Source organism: Belonocnema kinseyi, chromosome 2 (assembly GCF_010883055.1).
Source record: "Belonocnema kinseyi isolate 2016_QV_RU_SX_M_011 chromosome 2, B_treatae_v1, whole genome shotgun sequence".
NCBI lineage: Eukaryota > Metazoa > Arthropoda > Insecta > Hymenoptera > Cynipidae > Belonocnema > Belonocnema kinseyi.
The window spans coordinates 16,208,206-16,229,712 of NC_046658.1; the positions used below are offsets into that span (position 1 = coordinate 16,208,206).

Below are 21,507 nucleotides of genomic sequence, written 5' to 3' on the forward strand. Positions count from 1 at the left end.
TCTCCATTTATGGGAATACTATTGTCCTATAATAATAAATTCTACAAAAAAATTCGCCCGCTGCTCTCGTGATTCGCGTTCGTTTTCGTACGTTTAATGCGTTCACTTCAACAAAATTGTTTCAAATATAAATGTTATAACTCAAATCGAAAACTGTGATTTGAACTTCGGAGGAATTACAGTCATAACTTAGAACAGACTTTTTTCCGTTTCTTTTTATTGAAGGTTCTTAAAGCACTTACGACTTTGACGATTATATTCTCATTACGAAACTCGTGTCCAGCGCTCGATAGTTCCTGTCCAATTCGAAAACTTCGTTAAGACAATTTTTAAATCTTCTTAAAATCTACTAAAAATAACGCTTTCAACTTACGAATCTCTTAAAAAATGCATATTTTTGAAAATGATCCCACTGTAATAATTTTTTTTTTTATTAAAAAAATTTCACGAGAATAGTTTCGAAATACATATATATTTTATATCTAGGAGAAATTTCGATTGATATTTGAATGAAATTTCCTAATAAAAATATTTTTTCTATTTTTCTGAACATTTTCAACTTTTTCAAAAGTATATTACTTTCTAATTTTCATCGAAATCGACAATTTTCTTTTGATAATTTGTAAGTCTTGTACATATCTATAAGAAACTTAGACAAAAATGTCTAAAATGTGAAAAATTATTCAAAAGTTAGCGTGGCTACAACATTCAGGTAATACATACATACAGATAGTCATACAAACAGCCACCGACAAAATTTCATGATTTCCGGACTCTGTGAGTGCCAAAACTTAAAATCTGTTAAAAACCAGAGATAACAAATTTGGAAGATTACAGTATATTCTCATGAATGAAAATGTAAAAAATGATCGAAAATAGAAAAAATACGGAGTAAACTTTTGCTAACAGGCATAATGTCGTACTACTTAAGTTTTTATCATAAAATTTTTTTGTAGACCTGATGAACCGTCCGATATTCGGCTTATATATCCTAGTGGAGATACAGCATTCAAGATGCTTTTATCAGCCAGATTTTGCTCTGCAATGTGGTGTCACATAACAGACTGTGATGAGACTTATAACTACTGGGAGCCTGTAAGTATTTAAACATTCATTGAATTATACATATTTTTTAAGCTTTTTTATGTAAACATACACGCATATGCAGGGTCCCCTTTGGAGAGATTGTTCTGCATTAAAGTGGCACTGGCTTCTAGTAGAATCGCGGTAAATCACATATATTGCTACGCCTCACGACCGTGAGATGGGCGTCCATAGGATACGAATGACAGCTTTCTGCAACCATCTCGCAAGTGCCACGGCATGTTTTTAGCACGCGGGTATGGCATTGAGCTTAGAAACCAGTGTTGGCTTAGCACCTCCGGCAGCACCGATCACGAGGAAGTTCATTTAAATAGAATATTCTGGGTGCAGTGGCCGCAGCCTCTCATAAATGCGTTTCTCAAAGCCCAAGAGAACGGCGTCAGTCACCGAGTGTGTAGACGCGTAGAATGCGACTGCGGTATACAATGATAGAAATTTTAGGAAAGCAAGCGTTTGCTCCGTTGACAAGGAATGATCTTTTAGATTTTTGGAAAAGTTACCATGTATTTCCCTGGTTAACAGATGATCGAGGAAGTGGTTGACCTCTGTTTCTTTACCCGAGATTTTAAAAGTGGATCATTTAGATAGGATAATACAATTTTAACCCTTATGATCCAAGTCAATTGTCTCAAGCACCTGCTCTGTGGGTTTTTAAGGGAACGCTCGGTTGTCAATCATCTCCTTTATAGCGTGGAGTTTCAACAACCTTGATCTCATTGAACAACCAAAAGAATACAATAGACGCTTGTATTTATTTCGGAGAGCCTCTATCACTGATATTATGTCCTAAATGCGTCTCTTAGGCACGCCTAGGCATAGGCAGGTCTCTGCAACGCCAAGATGACTAATAGCACTCATATTCACAATCTCAAGGTCCTCGAAGACGTCATTGAGTGGTCATCGATTGATATGAATCTTGGTACACTTGTCCAATCCAAAGTCTATACCAGTTTCTCGTGTGTACCCTTCTACGATTCTCAAAGCATGCTTTAAGCTGCTTTGCTCCAGAGGCGTAGATCTTCAGGGCATTAGCAGAGGATTAGCAGGGTTTTCCAATGGCCTGCTAAACCTTTTTTCAAACCACGTTCATAAATTTCTCCCCACACAAGTCCAATTGTCCGAAAAATCCTCTCATTCAGGTGTAGTATACCCTGGGTTACTGCTGGATATGACTGCAAACTAAATAATCAGTAGCGAACAATGACCGAGGAATGGTTCCGAAAGAACACTACCCAAGCTAAGGCTTAAGCAATCGTGCTGACGGCTGTATTGCACCAGGAAGTGGGTGTCTGAATCAGTGTCTCTGGGCAGGGCCGCTTGAGATTTCGCCATCCTGGGTGCAACTTAAAAGTTCGCCTTTCCCACGGGACAACGTGTCGCAGTGCTATTTGAAAGTCTAGCTTAATTTTTCAAATAAAACAAATGTGTGTGTGTGTGTGTGTGTGTGTGTACTGCGGCGAAGTGACGGGACGTGCAGGAACTTTAAAAATATCGGGAATAGTCGCCTATTTTACATTGCCTTCAAAAGCATTACCCAATGAAGAGAGCGAAAATAATGTAGAAATGCGAGACACATCTAACCTCATAAAACTTAAACGCGACCCAGCACTATGGCCAGCCAGTATAACCGATGCTGTGAAAATTTCCCTAATCAAAAGTGGACATCCGTCAAAAAAATTGATCGCCGATTAGTTCCATTCTGCATGAAGAGGGAACTGAAGAACGGTGAAGAGCTTATTCGTTCGTAGCTAGTTTATTCCAAAAGTAGCGATTTAGTTTTTTTTTTTTGCTGCAAATTACTTTCTGCCGTCGGAATTAGTCTCACTACTAGAGGTTTTAACGATTGGAAGTATTTGTATGACACTCTTATTAGCCACGAGCGTAATTCTTAACATTTAAAAGCTTACAATGAATGTCTCGAATACAAAAAACTTTTCTTGGCGAGCAATCTTTATCATTTAGAGGTACTTCGTATGTACTGTTTGAAAGAAACAATGTTAACCTTCACGGAGTAATCACAATACTTTTTCTTGCAGCGTTAAAAACTTTAAAAAATAAAATACCTGTTATTAAAATAGGTCGAAGTGTTACGAGACGAGATGTCAGGACTAAAGGTAAAGGATTTGTATGAATTCTCATTTTTCATATTATTCTCATCGGAGAAGGTATTAAATTTGTGTAAAATTATACATATAAATTATTACATACATTTACTTACATTTATTTGTCAATTTTGAAATTACTTTTGAACTTCGTGCGCAACATATTACTTGAGCTATAATGGATGCGCTTGAAGTCACCTTCAGCAGAAGTTAATGACATTTTTTAAATTTTTTAACGCTGCAAAAAAAAGTATTGTGATTACTCCATGAGTTTTTAAGGGAAATTATAAAGTAGAATCCAAATTTTAACAATTTAAAAGTTGATCTCGGTGTTTTTTTTTAGATTTTTAAGAAGGATCCGAAGGGGGACTCAATGGGGTCCTCAAGGGTACTTTGTAGAGGCTCCATTCAGTTTTTTCGGTGCGTTAGGGAATTATCTTAAATTAATAGAGTTGCTAGCTCAATTTAATAGCGTTATGGCTGAACCTGTTTGGAAAGCAACAGCAGACAAAACTCGGAATCACTATTTAAGCAAAATGATACAAAATAAAATAATTGATCCTATTGTCATGAAAGTTAGAGATGCAGTTATTCCGCGATTTAAAAGAGCTTAATATTATTCGATTATTGTTGACTGTACAATGGATGTGAGCAAAATTGAACAGATGTCGATCGTTCTACGTTACGTTATCGTTAATAGTTCTGAGGAAGTCAATATTTGCGAGTCCTTCTTCGTGTTTGTGCCTGTTAATCAAATGACTGGTGGAGTTTTGAATATCTATATTTTAGAAGAGTTGAAAAAGCACGGAATCCGAATTAAAGATATGCGAGGTCAAGGGTACGATAACAGATCAAATGTGAAAGGACGTGAAGCAGGCGTACAAAACCAAATTCTCAATGAAAATAATCGTACTTTTTTCGTTCCATGCAAAGCGCACACGCCTAACCTTGTTTTAAATGATTCGGTTCAGATGTCGAAAGATGCGACTCACTATTTTTCAACTTTAAAATCGTTTTATAATATTTTTAGTGACTCGCCTCGATGTTGAGAAGTTTTAAAAAAAAGGCATTCCAAAACGCTTACTGTGAAGCGGTTAAGTGAAACTAGATGGGAATGTAAAAATGATGCTGTGCGTCCCTTTCGTTCTTCGCCTGGTGAAATCTATGATATTCTGTTTGAAATAAGCCAAGATTTATCATATGATGTTGAAAGTCGTTGTCAAGCTGAATCACTTGCAAAGAAAATGAAAGATATGTCGTTTTCTTGTCGAACAGTGCTGTGGCACACAATTTTCAATCAGATCAATTTGGCTAGTAAATCGTTGCAGAGTGTTGAAATAGGAATCGAAGAAGCCGTAAAAAATCTTGGTAAGACATTGCAGTTCTTGGAAAATTACAGAATTGGTGATAGTTTTGAGAAATTAGTAGAACAAACGGTAGAATTAGCACAAGATTTGGACGGAGAGGTAACATTCAATCCTATTACTCCTATTCGGATGCGATGAAAATGTAAACAATTTTCGTATGAAGCACAAAATAAGCCCGTCCAAGATCCAAAATTGAAATTCAAAGTTGGATTTTTTTTCATTCTCGCTTGTTCTAAAAATGCAATCAATTGACAAATCGGGTTAATAATTTCATCTTCTTGTATGATGTTGGTGCAATTGCAAATAAATTCACAAAAGAAGATTTGATTCAAAACTGCACAAATTTAGCAACAGTATTGACCACATATCAAGTTGCAGACATTGATGCCATTGAAATGTATGATGAGCTCATGGCTTTAGCCAAGTTAATAGAACCAATTTCTTCTTCTGTTGAAGTATTACAATTCATAGACAGAAATGATTTCTTCACCCCGAACGTTTCAGTTCCATTGCACATATTGTTAACTTTGCCGGTTACAGTAGCAAGTGGAGAGCGCGTCTTTTAAAATGTTAAATTAATCAAGAACTACTCACGTTCAATAATGTCACAGAACAGATTCTAAAGACTCGCTATCATTGCAATTGAAAACATACGCGCAACAAATTTTTAATTCAAAGACCTAATTAAGGCTTTTGCTGAAGCGAAAGCTCTTCGGATCAATATTATTTGAATTTATTTTTTAGCGGAATAAATGAAATAATTTTGCTGATATTAGATACGCTATACTTGTTTCTATAACAAACTTTATTGTTACGCGACTATACCATTTTTCTTTATTTACGTAAATAAAAGAAAATTCACTTAAATGGAAAAACCTTGTATTGTTGTAGTTTAATTTTGCGCAAGTTCTATGAAACTGCCCAATTATATAAAAGTAATATGTGTGTGTATGTATATGTAAAGGGTTTTTCAGTAAGAGCGCTACAAAAGTTTTTTTAAATAAAACAAAAACGGTTTTGGATATAAATAAAATTCTTTATTCATGTGAAGGTACATTCGATGCCATTATGAATGGAACTCGATTTCTTTTGCATGGCCACCACGGGCACGCTTGCAGAAGTCCAGACGCTGAACCCAATTTTCGACGGTTTTCAAACATAATTCGGCCGATACTGCTGCAATTTCACGTTCGATATTCGTACGAAGTTCATCAATCGTCGCTGGTTTGTGGGCCAAAAATATTCGGTTATCATTGAGCGGTAGCGATTCCCATTCACAGTAACGTGCCGGTCTTGATCATCACGGAAGAAGTACGGCCCAATGACGCCGCCGGCCCATAAACAGCACCAAACCATAATTTTTTCGGGATGTAATGTTGACTCATGGAGTTCGTGTGGATTGCTGCCTGACCAATAACGCATATTTTGCTTATTGACGAAGCTATTCAGCCAGAAATGAGCCTCATCGCTGAAGATGATTTTTCGATGAAAATCCGGATTATTTTCAAGTTGTTGCTCAGCCCAATTCACGAACATATGTCGCTTCTGGTGGTCAAGCGGCTTCAGTTCTTGCGTCAATTTGATCTTGTAAGGATGTAGGCCAAGATCTTTTCGCATAATACGGCACAACAACTTCACAGATAAGCCCAATGCTTGAGAACGACGTGTGAGAGACTGATTTGGGTCTTCCTCAATTGATGCGCTAGCGGCAGCAATATTCTCGACACTACGGGCACTTCTTTGTCTCACTGGCACGGGAATATTTTGCACTGTACCTGTGGATTCAAATTTTTCCACTAGACGCTCAATTGTTGATCTGGCAGGACGACTATGACGACCATAAATTGGACGTAGCGCTCTTAAAGTTTTCGGCACCAGCTGACAAAAACATCATAACCAAGGAGAATGAAAAGAAAGAGAGGTATCGAGACTTTATAAGGGAGTTGCAACGATTGTACCCGGAATATTCTGTTAAACTAATCGTCCTTATCATCGTCGCTCTTGGAGGTGCCAAGCTTTCACTTGCTAATGGCCTAAAAAGCATCCCTGCGTGTCAACAATATGCTAAAACACTTGCGGGAAAAATGCAGAAGGCGGTAGTCCTTGGGTCGCTCCGTGTTCTTAGGGTGCACGAGGGATTTTTCTGGATCATCGTATTGATGCCTTTACAGGCTGTAACCACCTATCTCACGGTCGTGAGACGTGGTTGTGGCTGAAATTTTACCGCGATTTCGCTAAGAGCGGGTGCAATTTTCCAGGTTAGCACCCGCTCCCGGCGAAATCCTGTGGTTGTCCTTATGACAAATTTTTAATTGTATATATATTTTTTGCTCTTCTGAGAAATGCCGCCCCCTCCAACCTCTTGCCCTGGTCAAATGCCCGGATTGCCCATGCCTAGAACCGGCGCTGCCTCTGGGACACTATACGATATGCCAGAGTATATACACCGAAAAAAATATGTGACTATATTAGTTCAATAATACCTTGTACTAATAGGCTTCGCATAAATTAGAACTCTGTAGGTAAAAAAGTGGAACTGGATCTCTTCATTTAATTCGTAATTTTATCGGTTTGAGTATAGACCCGACGCTCTAGTAATACTGAACCTGATCGATCAAGTAAGTATTGGCATGCAGCAGGTCTTTATGTAGAACTCACAACATTCATAATTTGAATACCAGCTATTCCAAAGCATCGAGCACACACTGTTCCACTTTTGTATCGGGTACGTAACGAAATCTGAATTACAGCGCGTCGGTAAGAAAGAACTTTTACGCTACAAAATACTAGACGCGCTTCGTTTAAACAACGAGCAGGTGCGATTTTGAAAATGCGAAAACTGAGCAGCGCTACGTATGAAATGCTCACATTGAAGTATCAAACGGCGCTAGGTGGGGCTATAAGCGAAACCCGACTCGTCCAATGTTTTCATATGCAAAATCTCGGCATCTAAACAGCAGTGCGTCGATATAGATATACTCGCTACTCTCAAATTAAATTCTTCTATTATTTTACATTTTTCATTATCACGAGCTTTTTGCTTTAAAATTATGATATACACAAATTAGGAAAAAAAAGTTGAAAAGATTAGTAGTTTTTAGGTTACTAAATAAAAATGCTTGTACATAACATAAATACGAGAAAGCATTTTATTTTAAAATCTTAAAAAATTGAAAACAGTGTGTAGAAAAAAAAACTGCTGTCAATGAATTGACACTAAGCTTCCTGAAACTACACTTTCACTTACAAAACATATTTTATAAATCTAGTTAAATACGCGAAAAAAAAATAAAATTTCCCAATTTGATTTGACTCAAAATTAAAATCGATGAATAGAATCATGGGATCTTCCTTTTTTGTGAGTTTCAATATCAAATATTCATTGTTCCTCGAGTTCTCTTGAAAAAACGAAAACGCATTTTTTCACTTAACCTAAAAATTCTCATAAACGAATAAATTAATCTGGCTAAAAATTTAGTCACTCATACAACTTCTTATTATTTACCTTTTCATATAAACTTTTTCATGTTATGTCAAATACAAGTCGAGATATTATCGTGATTTGAAAAAAAATTTAATAATAAAATACGCGAAAAAAAAATTAATTTGTTAAATGGCGACTAGTCGAGATATAGTGATTTGAAAAAAATGTTGGTTTTTAGGTTATAAAAATAAAACAGTTTAACATAACTTACAAATTTCAACGCGTAAATAAAAAAAAAATTACAGCTCCTTCAAATACATTTGAGTATGTAGAGGTGTATTCATTTTAAAGTAATAAAATATTTTAAAAACTGATACGTCAAAATCGTTTTTAGGTTATAAAATAAACGCAACCTAAATATTACTCAAATGTTTTTCTTAAGCCGCCGTCGTTGTGAAAAAACAAAGAAAATAAGACTTGTAAAACACAATTAGGTACATTATTTTTTTGTGATAATGATTTTGGTTTAAGGCACGTTTATAACACGTTTTTACAGTGAGCCGATATAATTAAATAGAGATTTGCCATGGAAGTAACATTTTGCTATAAAAATGACTCCAGCGGATCAAATGTGCAAGCTCAAAATTGTTATTATTAAAAATTCATGAATTTTACTTTTAAACGTTGAGATGCACGTATTTGTATATTTTAACGCAAAACGAATTTTATAACAATATAACAATTACAAAGTAAAATCAATCAATTTTGTTTATGCTGGAAGTATATAATTATTATAATCTATATTTGCAACTGATCACGTACTGATACTGGTACGTGATAATTTGCGTCGTTCCAGGACATGCGAAGTTATATTAACAATCTGCTTGCATTTACATTCCGAACAATCTAAATCTTACTTCATTCGATCAGCTGGCGTTCCTTGATTGATCCGATTGTGTTCTATACCTGCAACTATCTCATCAGAGCATTATCGTAACTTTGACTGTTCATCATCCTTAACTCGCGCACTTCATTGTATGAACAATGTTTGTTACATTAATTATTGACGTGCATCGTTTAAATTTGAGAGCACGCGAGATTTGAAATTTAATAATTAGTGTTTAAGTTTTACCAACACATATTGTCCGGCACCTCAACTCAGCGCACTGCGCACGCGAAGCTCCAACGTTACAGATTCGTTCGATTCTCGCTGTTCGTCGTTATTTGAATCAGCAGAGTCGAACGGAGCGAAGCGTAGCGAGTATGTCTATATCGACGCACTGTTGTTTAGACGTCGAGCGTTCGCTTATGCAAACACTGAACGGGTCGGGTTTCGCTTTGCCCCAACTAACGTCGTTTAATACTTCAATGTGAGTATTTCATGCGTAAAGCTGCTCCGTTTCCTAATTTTTAGAACCGCAGCTGCTCGTTCGTTAAAAAAAGCGTGTCCAGTATTTTGAATCGTGAAGTTTTATATTACCGACGCGCTGTAATTCAGATTTCGTTATGTACCCGGTGCAAAAGTGTATTTCTCGATGTTTTGAAAGAGCTGATATTCGACTTATGAATTTTTGCGAGTTCTACATAAAGAACTGCTCCGTGTCAATACTTACTTAATCGATGCAGTTCGGTATTACTATAGCGTCGGTTCTATACTCAAACCGATAAAATTATAAGTTAAATGAAGAGATCCAATTCCACTTTTTTACCTACAGAGTTCTAATTTATGCGAAGCGTATTAGTCCAAGGTATTATTGAACTAATGAAAATAAAAAGTTGTTTTCTAAATGCCTTTTAAAAAACAACGAACGCGCATGGCTTCTGACAATGGGTTGGACAGCAATGCCAGCCACCCTACTATACGTTCACGTTACGAAGGCCCCTCCAAAAGAGCTGCACGTTTTGATAATTTACTCGTAAAAAAATCGCACAAAACACAGCTTATACCATTATAAAGCTTACTTTGTTGCGCTTCAGAAGGCACTCCCTATAGGTGCTTCAAAAAGTGTATTTTTCTAAATTAATAGTTTCAAACCTGAGGCATACAATGAAGATAGTGATTTTGGTCAATTCTCAAAAGTGACGTTTTGCGAGCCTTTGAGCGTGACTCGCTTCTGCTTCGTTTGGAGTTATGATCTAACAAACCAAGGTCCCGCTAATCCAATGCTCAAATACTTTCCACTTAGAGTGTTGGCTCGCTGTATTAGCGCGAACGGAACTCGATATGGTTTTATGATGACAGAATAGCTGACCAGTCGGTAAGTCACAAAATCATACGTTTTTACTTTGACGAAATTTTAAACGCGATTATCTCGAAACTTTTTTTTCAATGAGTTGAAAATCGATGTACACGATTACTCAAAAATTATTTGACCGATCAAGTTCATATTTGGCACACGTATTTACAATACTTATTTCCAATGGATGAACCTAAGGCTAACTAAAAATTATCAAAATAAACATGTTTTTGTCTGGGTGAGATTTTAAATTTTTTTCTGAAAAATCAACTTTTTTGTTCTTAGGTCTCCCTTTTAGCCGATTATCATTATTTTTCAATATTATTGGTTCAATTAGTGACAACATGTATATACCAATCAATTTTTTTGCGCAAACTATTTTGGATAATTCTACGAGGTGCTGGAGTGTACACTGCATTCGGTCTCCCTTCCGGACAGCTTCACGGCGACTATTTATATCTTCACGATTTTTTATTTTTTTAAGCAACAAAAATCGTTTCATAAATTATAATTATATGATAAAAAGTACCTTCGACCGTGAAAAGATATACACATTCCTTACCCTCCAAAAAAATCACGAATATCGACTAAAATTTGGTGTTCTGCAGAGAGTGTCCCTCTTAAGAAGAGTCCTAATTTATTTATGTAAAAAAATTGGTTTTGAAAATATCTTTCACGAAAAAATAAAAACCGTGGTTCTTTCGCATCAGGCTGTCTTTGCTTAACTTTAGATGACGACATTTTTGAACTTAACAATTTGAAATTTTTTTTGTAAATCATAGAGATGCTTAAATATATTGCCCGTATACAGGTGTAAACAAAATTGCAATATATTATTAAAAATTACCGTAAATTGCATTAGAACGCGAGTAAGCTATCCCTCGTAATATACATAGTAAAGAGTTATATTTTGGCTTAAATTGCTTGGAAATTTTCAACAAGTACAATAGAATAAGAATTAGGAATGTCAATCTTTATACCTATTAATTTATAACAAATAATCCTGGAAGACCCATGAATGTAAGTGTGGGTGTGAGGACACTATGGGTAATACTATGGGATACCACAGCTAAATGTCACCTCGGGGGGTCTGCTTATTCATCAAGTTCTGAATAGAGTAGACTCTTCAGCTGTGGTATGTGTGTCCTCATATCCATACTATCATTCATCGGTCTTCTTCTATTATTTGTTATTAATTAATAGGCTTTAATATTGTCATCGCCAATTATTATACGATTGCTTTTGTGAAAATTTTCAAAAGCAGTTTAAGCCAAAATATAACTCTCTAATACGTATATTACGAGAGATAGCATAGTCATGTTTAAATGCAATTTACGTTAATTGTTATTAATATCTTTCAATTTTGTTGTCACGTATGTATAGTCAAAATATTTAAGCATCTTTATGATATTTAAACAAAATTTTAATTTTTTATTTCAAAGATGTCATCTAAAGTCAAACAAGGACCGTGATGCGAGAAAATCACGGTTTTCATCTTTCCGCGAAGGATATTTTCTAAACCAATTTTTGTGTATAAACAAATGGGGACTCTTCTTAAGCGAAATAAAGTAAGCTTTATCATGGTGTATGCTATGTTTTTATGCGATTTTTGTACGAGTAAGTTACCAAAATGTGCAGCTGTTTTGGAAGGGCCTTCGTAACGTGAACGGATAGTAGAGTTGTGGGGGCCAATCAAGATGGAGACAGTACAATTTACCGGCAATGTCTCAATGGTTTTAAGTGGACGGATGGACTTAAAGACGATCTTCTAAATTGTTACGACTTCAATAGAGCTCCTGAGCGAAGAGACTGTAGCGCGGCTGCATGCTCTGTAATAGGAGAAACACCCGCGTCTCGCGCTTTTCGCAATAAATGCTGCCAAACCCTGTCGCACGCTTCCTGACAAGTGGTGATATACGTTGAGCGTCTACTCCACCCCCTCCAGAGAAAGCTGGTGGTTTTTATTATAAATAATTTTAGTATCTAAATTTAAATGTATCGAGTCCTCCTCTCATGAATTTTAATCATGAGAAATTGGATTTTTCGACGATTTAATATGTTCTAGTCAGGAAATTTGCCTCTAGTATGTACGTCAGTACCAATCCTTGAAGAAAGATAAACCTGAAACTAAAAACTGTAACTATCACAACTTTAAACGAAACTTTATTTATAATCTAAGGTTCCCAATTGGCATAAAATTTGATCTGATTCTTTTCCAGCTTTAAATACTGAATATTAAAATATTTGTCTACAAGGAATTCTTTCAAAATGGAATTCTCCTTAGATCTAGTGTCTCAAAATTTGTTTTGTTTCAAAAAATCTCATTTACGATTATTGATTTTAAGTTTTTTTAATTTACATAAAATAGAAAGGGATTCACAGAAGCGAGAACAGAATTTTTGAATTTTTGCAATATGTCAAAATTTATAGAGAGAGTACCCGAAGATGAGATATTCTCGTAATATGAGATAGCGGGGTTTCAGCTAAAGTTAAAGGCCCAGTCTTTTAGTTCTATTACTAACTTGCAGCCCTTGAAGCAAAAGTAATTTTGTGGTAAAGTCAATTTTTCATTGTGCTTTCAAAAATTATGAGCGAACATTGTGTAAAATCGCTGGTGGTCGAGTTCTGGGAAGGGAAGTCTTTAACTCCTATTTATTATGCATTATATAAGTATTTAGCAGTAAAGTCTGCCGGGAGGGATAGGGGTTGAACAACTAAGTAGGAAAATCTCGAGCGTATTTGCACGGTGATTCTCATAATATGAGATACCTGTTGTTCTTATAACACACTCTGTCTGCGCGGGTGAAACTGATTACAAAATGGTTTGTGTCTACTGCAAAAACTAAATATATCTAAATAACACTAAATTTATACTTCGGAAACATAGAGTAAAGTTTTTCATAAAAAATAATACTTTATTTTGCATTTTATTAGCGATTTCCTATGTTATCTCTTAGCATGAGAATAGTTTGACGACTTTAGAAAAAGAACTCTTTTACATTTTTGTATTTTTAGCACAAAAATTCTAAAATTTTTCATTTAAGCACGTTATGTTAAACTAAATTACCTTTATTTATATTATTATTATTTATATTTACCTATATTACTTTTAGTAATTTATAAATCGGTGTTTTTTATATTAACATTTAATTAATAAATAATTGATTGGGCGATTTAATAAAACAGTTATGACGATAAAAATTGTAATTAGTAAAAATAATACTAGAGAAAGTTTTTTGAATAATAAAATTTGTTTGTTATGATTCCATGGACAATTTAATGTGATTTTTTGGTTTTGCAAGATAACAAAATTTTAGAGATATTTAAAAGTTTCAAAAATCTTATTGGGTTAAAAATTCAACTCTTTTCGTATAATATCAACTTTTTGTTTAAAATTCATATTTTCTTGCTGATAAAAGTCGACTGAGATCTTTTTTGGATGAACACTACTATTTTTTCTGAAAATTTGTCTTTTTTATTTCAAAGTTGATATTTTTTCTTGAATAAAACTTCAACTGTTTTGTTGAAAATTTAACAATATTGTTAGAAAGTCATGCATTTTGGCTAAAAATTCGACTTTGTAGCAGAAAGTTAACTTATTGTTTACAATTCTTATTTGGGTCTCGCAGAATGAACTGGAATCTTCTTTGGATAATAATTCTACAATTTTTCCAGTCTTTTTTTTAATTCTTCTGTTTTAGAAAAAGTTTCATCTTTCTTAAATAAAAATGCAACTGTTTTGTTAAAAAATCGACAATTTTGTAGAAAAATCATCCTTTTTGTTTGAAAATTCTTCTGTTCTGTGGAAAATTTAAATATTTCGTAGAAAATTTAATTTTAATTTAATATTTTGGTTTTAAAAAACTGAAATTTTTTTCTAGATGAACATTAAAATTAAATTTTTTATACTAAAAACTCATCGGTTTTAAGAGAAATTTTATCTTCCTTGAACAAAAATGCAACTGTATAATTGAAAATTCTACTACTTTCTTGAAAATTTAACTATTTCATAGGAAATTTAATTTTTGTTTAAAATTTATATTTTCATGTTAAAAAGTCTCGTTTTTTTAAAAAAAAAACATCTGATTTAGAATTATTTTGTTCTTTTAAAGTCATTAGATAATTCTCTATAAAGTAAATTTTGTTAAGTTTATTTTACAATTATTTACAATTATTGAAAAAAAATTTAATTTATCTGCTATATCATCAGAGATTGTACTTTACCGACAGTAGATCAACCCTCCAAACCATGAAGGCAGAAAATCTACACTATCGATCAAGTTAAGAATCTTCAATAACAGAAAATGCTTAACGTCTTAATAAGCCTAGATGGAAAATAATATTTTTAAATTAAAATTATTTACAATCAATTTACAATTACGATTTTTTTACAATTAAAATAAAATTGTAAAAGCTAAATTTCGAAATAAATATTTTAAAACATTAAAGATTTTGTAAAAATTTCATACACAATGATATAAGTATTATCAGTTTGTTTTTAAATTTATATAAATATAATTATCATAAGATTCCTAATAAAATTTAAAAAAAAAGATTTTTAAATATAGCAGATGTATCAAAAAAGATTCTAAGAGATTTAAAAAGAAATTTTATTTTGTAGGATTTTAAAAAGTATTAGGAAAGATTTGAGTCTTTTCAATAAAAGATGTTTAGGAATTTTTAAGAAGTTTGGAAAAAATCAAAAAACATTTGATAAATATATCCTAAAGTTAATCCTACGTTTCAAAGACTCTTCTAAAGTTTAAATTCTTTTTGAATGTCATCATTTCTGTTAAATATTTCTTGAAATTACTCGATTATTTACATTTCATTAAAATTTTAATCTTACAAAATTGAAACGTTTTGCTTTAAAATCTTCTACACTTTTCTTTTAATTTTGAGGAAATCCGCTAATATGTTAAAAACCTATTTAAGTTTCTCTTAAAGTACATTTTTCAAAATAAAAAATCACTAAAAATTTTCACACGAATTCAGGAAAATAATTGTTTTTTTTAATCTGTTTATACTTTTAAAAATGTGTAACCAAATTACACAAGAAGGCTTTTGTTAAAATTATAAATCTTGAAAAATGTTCACATGAAATTTGAGAAAGTTCTGTTTTAAATCTTGTCAGACCTTCTAAGCCTTCTAGTCATTCCAATTTTCAAAAAAATTTCCTGATTTTGTTGAAATCAGGAAAATTAAAAATATTGCTTTAAAATCTTCCAGATTCTTCCTTGACCATTTTTGAAATCGTTTAAAGTGTATTTGAAATCTTTTTAAATAATCCCTTTAAATTTATTTTTCTAAATAAAAAATTATTTTAACTATTCCAATTTTTTTTCTTTATCGTGAAACCTTACAATATTTTTAAAAAACCTTTACAAGTTTTAATTATTTTCGAATCGTTTCAAAATTTCTGAATATCTCTTAAACTTACTCAAAATTAAAAGTACATTTTTTAAACCATCATATACTTAAAGAAATTGTGTAACAAAATTACACAAGAAGGCTTCATGAGAATCATGTTCCTTAATTTTTGTATAATTATGCAATAGGGAAAAATTGTAAAACTTTGCTTCAAAATCTTGTAAATACTTTAAAAAATTATAATTTTCTCTTAGAATTCATTGCAAAAAATCATAAAAAATTTCCTCATGAAATTTCATTCTCTTTGCACCCTGCAAAATTGCATTTACTTAAAAATTCTTAATAACCAGTTATCCAGCGAAAACGAATCGTGAAGTCGGGGGGAGGCTTGGGTTCATGCTTGTGCAGTTTCGGCTGTACAGATGAAAGAGTGGTGGGGGCCGAAGAATCCCACGTTCTGGAGACACTGCGGCGAATTTACATTGTGTATACAAAATTGAACTTTTCATTTGGACCCGTTACATTTTCTGGCGATCCTGCCAGGATAGCGGCAAACGATCAAGTTTCTACGGAAGTTTAAAAAAGAAAGAAAATCAAACGGCCCTATCTTGGACGAACCGGGAATTCGAAAAAAGTGAAAACACGAACTCCGGATGGTATCTACAGATATCAATTCGATAAATGGTTAGTAAGTTCTTTTGGTAAAATTAGCAGTTGAACTAACACTAAGTCAACTCTATTCTGAGTAAACCAGAAGCAACAAGAAAACCTGCAATTAATAATTTGGGAACGTCGATCGAGACGGTAAAAGCCTAGAGTACGCAATCCGGCGGTAAACCTCAGACAAAGAAGTAACTTCTGCCAACCAGTGATCATCGCACCTCGCAGAGCTACATCCACGGAAATCATTTCGCAGAGCTATATCTACGGACATCATTCTGCCGAGCAGCAGTGACAATAGAAGTAAGCCACTTAGATGTAAGATATTATTTCTGTAAAAACTACTCTCACATAATAAGTCTCATTGACCGTCGTTTTTGGGGACTAATTGTTATGACAATTTTGGTTGAGCGTTGTTGAGATAGTTATATCAACATGATTTCGCAAGTGCGGATCTAAATTTACGACAAAGATATTTCTTGAACTGGCATTTCTCATGTATAGGGAAAAACAGCAGGAAATCTCGTCAACAACTGACGAAACTGACTTCGACGAGCTTATCTTTTTGACCAATAATCCTTTCCTAACTGCTATGGCTTCACCGATTAATTCCCCAAATCCATCTTTACGAAATTCCATGGAAAACCTCAACCATAAGGAAATAGATCCATTTCAACAAATCCTGCTAAAATTAAATCAATTGGAAATAGGACAAGGGATGATACAAAATAATCTACGAATTCTTAATCAAGAAAACAGTATACGAAGAAATGAGATAACAGCATTAGCTCGAGCGACAATTGCGTTAGCAACGGATAACGAGACAGCGAGCTCTACGCGACACCATGAGAACGGACGAGGCGACAACTCGTTCAACGCACAAGAACTGCTGAGACAGCATCCAACGGAAGAGCGGATACCTGCACCTCGTGCTAGTGTCAGGATATCAGATAACAATGTAACCGGTCAGGAATCTTTCTAGCGAAGGATATAATACGTGCCGTCGAAAGTCTCAATGGTAGCGATGACGTGGGATTCATGATTTTATAAAGAGTATAGAACGAGCAAGAATACGTTGCAGTAATTCCCACTTACTACTTGACTATATATTATACTATATTATGCAGGGCTAAGTTAGAAAATGTCGTGCAAGGCTCTGAGAGCGTACAGACATGCAGTCAAAAATTTCGAGGTACCTACAACGAACTAACCTAGGCCCTTTAGGCTAAATACAGCTCAAGCACCAAGCGGGAAATAGCACTCGAAATAGAGAAAAAATTAGCCTTTAAAAAATATGTGATGAATCTGCGGGATGAAATTTCTAGCCGAGTTCGGCCCGTGAAGCCTCAAACAATATCTGAAGCTTTGCAGGAAGCCCTAGAAGCTGAAGTTTGGTTAAAAGAAAACAAAAACAAAAACCGAATGTATAACGCGATCCAACCCTTAACAAAATTAAATTACCAACCAAAACAACAATTTAGACCAACGCCACAAATGTCATAAATGTGGTAACCTAGGACACTTAGCAAATCTATCCTATACGAAAACCCAAAATTTTCCACAGGGTGTGAACACAATAAGGCCACGTCAAGGATACTGCACCTGCGAGCAACACGAGGAGTTTTCAATCAATCAGGAATTCCCGATGGGGGAAATACAACAAATAGAAACAAATTTAGAACAAGCAGAGTCTAACATTTATGGACAATTGCAATCAGTCGCCGGAAAGCGAAACGGACGAGAATACAGACTATTAGTAGACTCCGCTCATCTATCAATCTCATAAAGGAAGACTATGTCCCAAATGGATGAAAACCATTTAGGATGACGAAAAATGTCAACATGGGCAATGATAAATAACGGAGCCACTTAGCAACACACATAAAATATTTAGGGGAAAGAAATTTATTCCACATTGTACCTGACAACTTCCCTCTACCTGAAGAAGGAATAATTGGACTGCCTTTTTTTTAAAATATAACAAGTACTATTTAACAGATAAATGGTTATATTTGTATGGTAAAAAGAGGTTGTTACACGACCATGGATGTTTCATTGAAAGGAACATTATGAGAATCTGTTATATCCCAACAGTAGAAATAGATGAAGATGTCTGAATAGAAAAGCATGAAAATATCCCGGATGGACAATACAGATGCAAACATAATCAAATCAAGTTACCTTATTTTAATTATAAAAATAAGCCGGTAATACTACCTGAGAAAATATCTTTTGACATTTTCACGAACATTAAATCACGCAACGTAATTCAGTCCAAAAATGGGGGGGGGGGGGGGGGGGGGGGGCGAAGTACCTTTAAACCCCGAGAGAATTAGAACATTAAAAGAAAAACGACCAGATCACGTCGAAGATTCCATTCGAGAATCTATTTGGAAAATTGTCATTAACTACAACACCGTTTTTACATTAGAAGGAGACTCCTTACCAAGCACAACCCTCGCTGAACACGCGATAACATTAAAATAAGGGAAAACAGTTAACATCAGATCCTACAAACATCCTGAGGCTCACAGAAACTTTGTCACAGAGCACGTACAGAATCTTTTGGAACAACAGATAATAAGAAACTCAAATTCACCTTTTAACTCACCAATTTGGATGGTTCCTAAGAAAAACGAGAAGTTAAGAATGGTATTCGATTATCGCAAGATAAACGAAGATACTGATCAGAATGCACATCTATTACCCGTCATCGATGAAATTCTGGATCACCTAGGACAATCGAAATTTTTCTCAGCCTTCGACCTAAGTTCAAGTTTTCACCAAATACCGATGGCTGAAGAATCCAAAAAATATACAGCCTTCTCCACAGCCCAAGGTCACTTTGAATTTAACAGATTGCCATTTGGCCTAAAAAATGCACCGACCACATTTCAACGTATGATGGATTGTGCATTTCGAGGACTCGTAGGGAAACAATGCTTCGTCTATATAGACGATATAGTCGAGTTTTGAGACACCATAGAAGAACATAATAAAAACCTTATCGACATGTTTCAAAGATTCAAAGAATCAGGAGAAAAGTTAGAACCAGGCAAGTGTAAGTATTTGAGACCAGAACTTGAGTACTTAGGACACCTACTTACTAAAGACCGTGTAAAACCTAACCCTGCAAAAATCAAAGCCGTTAAAAATTTTATAAATTGAAGAAATGCTCAACTTCTTGTGTTTAAAATACCCTGATAGCGATTTCCGTTATTGTTACGCACCACAGATTGAATTAACTAACCAGGAAAAAAGGACATCATCAAAGAATCTCGCGGCTCCGACTACGTTAAAAAATTCCAGCATGTCAATTGCAGAAAACCGTCAGAATTAGGGGCCATCTATATACCACGTGGACAATTTTTCACCACTTTTTGACCCCTCCCCTCGTGGACAGCCGTGGAATTTGGACAAATACCCCCCCCCCCGTACTTTGTCCACGTGGACATATTTTATGAAAATATAGATATTATTAGTCTTCAAAATGTCCGGGAGGTCGCGACAATTCCATGGACGTCATTTGAGTACTCACAAAAATTTCAGATTCTTTTGTTTTCATATCTCAACAGTTCGAAAGTTTACGCCACAGACAACAACGATTCGGACTTAATTAAAAATATGCAGAAACATTGCGTCACTTCCCCCTTTGTGCTCAGTGAAGAAAGCTTAATTAAAACAAGTAACGGTTACATTATGATATTAGAAGAAAAAACCTCTATCGACTTTATTTGCGAAAATGACATATACAGGGTGTCCCACCACCTGTGGGACAACATGCAATGGTGGATAGACAACAAAAAATAACCCGAAAATTCAAATACAAGAATGTTGTGCTGTCATTTGTTTAGAAACTACAGAGCAACAAAGTTCCTTGAAGGTGTGACGCCGCGCGTATAATGAGTGCCGGTTAGAGTCAAGGACTACACGGAACTTTGTTGCTTTGTAGTTTCTAAACAAATGACCGCTGTCTATTCACCATTGACGGTGGTCTCATGGGTGGTGGGACACCCTGTATAATAAGAAACTAATTGGTAATTTCCTAATAACAGGAGATAAATGTAAATTAATTACGGGAAATATCAGACTACCTTTAAATTCAAGCAAAAATATCACCAGGAGTTATGACATAAAAATAAACTGCGTCAATGATTTTAGAGATGAAGAAATTAACTTGTTAAACGATAAGTTAGTTAAACTTCCCAGTATTCCTGACATAAATCAATTACGAAGCGCTAGAATCAGCCTCGATGAAAGCAATAGCCTCCTGGATAATATAGAAAGCCGACAAAGAATTAAAACTTGGACCGAAAATGCTATGACTTCCCTTCAGTAAATAGGTTACGGATCTATGGCCCTTGCTTTACAATATGTATTATATAGAATGAAATGTATACATGGAACTATCGACGTATTAAAACATTGTTTCGGAAATTGTTATAATAATTGTAGTTTTGGTAATAGAGCTACTACGCATCACGTAAGAAACCAAAATGCCATATTTATGTTGCAACGATGCACCGACAATGCGAATTTCGTAATGAAAACTAATAAGCAGGGTGATGGGGGAGGCACTGCACGACAATTCCGTTCATTCACTTGATACATGTATATCACCATACCATACGTAATTAATAAAGTACCTCAATTCGTTACGGCGAATTGACATTGTGTATACAAAATTGAACTTTTTATTCGGACCCGTCGCACTGCCATATTTCACAATATTTTTAAATGTATAAATTATCGAAAGATTAAAATAAATCATGCGCAAGGCTACTAGATTCCTGTTGCTGTTTCAGTTCCAGACTAAAAGTATCCCTAGGGACGTTTTAAAGTCTTTAAAACATTCAAACGAGCTACCCGGACCTTTAAATATATCTACCTGAGTGCCTGCGGATAATCTCTCATAACTTCTCAGAGTCTTGAGAATCTTTAGCATACACTCTGAGATTTCTATCGGTAGGGATGTAAAAAACCAATCGGCGGCAATCTGGAATTCCAGTGACAGATACCGCAATTCAGAACACTTCCAAACCTATTCAACACAAGTGTATGGATTTTTATTTGCTTGGCACTTACATATGATGCGTTTGAAGTGTAGCAGTCATCAGGCGTTATACGTCTTATATTTTTTAACACTTTTTACCGTCATAAAAAAACTATTGCGATTACTCCATAACCTTCAAATAGGAATTTTAACGTAAAATCCGAATTTCACTAATTAAAAAGTTGATCTT

The 21,507-nt window shown here is 34.6% G+C and overlaps 1 protein-coding gene across 3 annotated transcripts in view; it reads left to right on the top strand.

The window, feature by feature from the left end:
• Positions 1-21,507, top strand: part of LOC117168559 (alpha-1,2-mannosyltransferase ALG9) — a 278,518-nt gene that overhangs the window by 71,589 nt on the left and 185,422 nt on the right. For all 3 annotated transcript variants that reach the window (XM_033354306.1, XM_033354308.1, XM_033354307.1), the window contains exon 2: positions 957-1,095. In XM_033354306.1, coding sequence (XP_033210197.1) covers positions 957-1,095 — 139 coding nt within the window. The remainder of the gene's footprint in view (positions 1-956; positions 1,096-21,507) is intronic.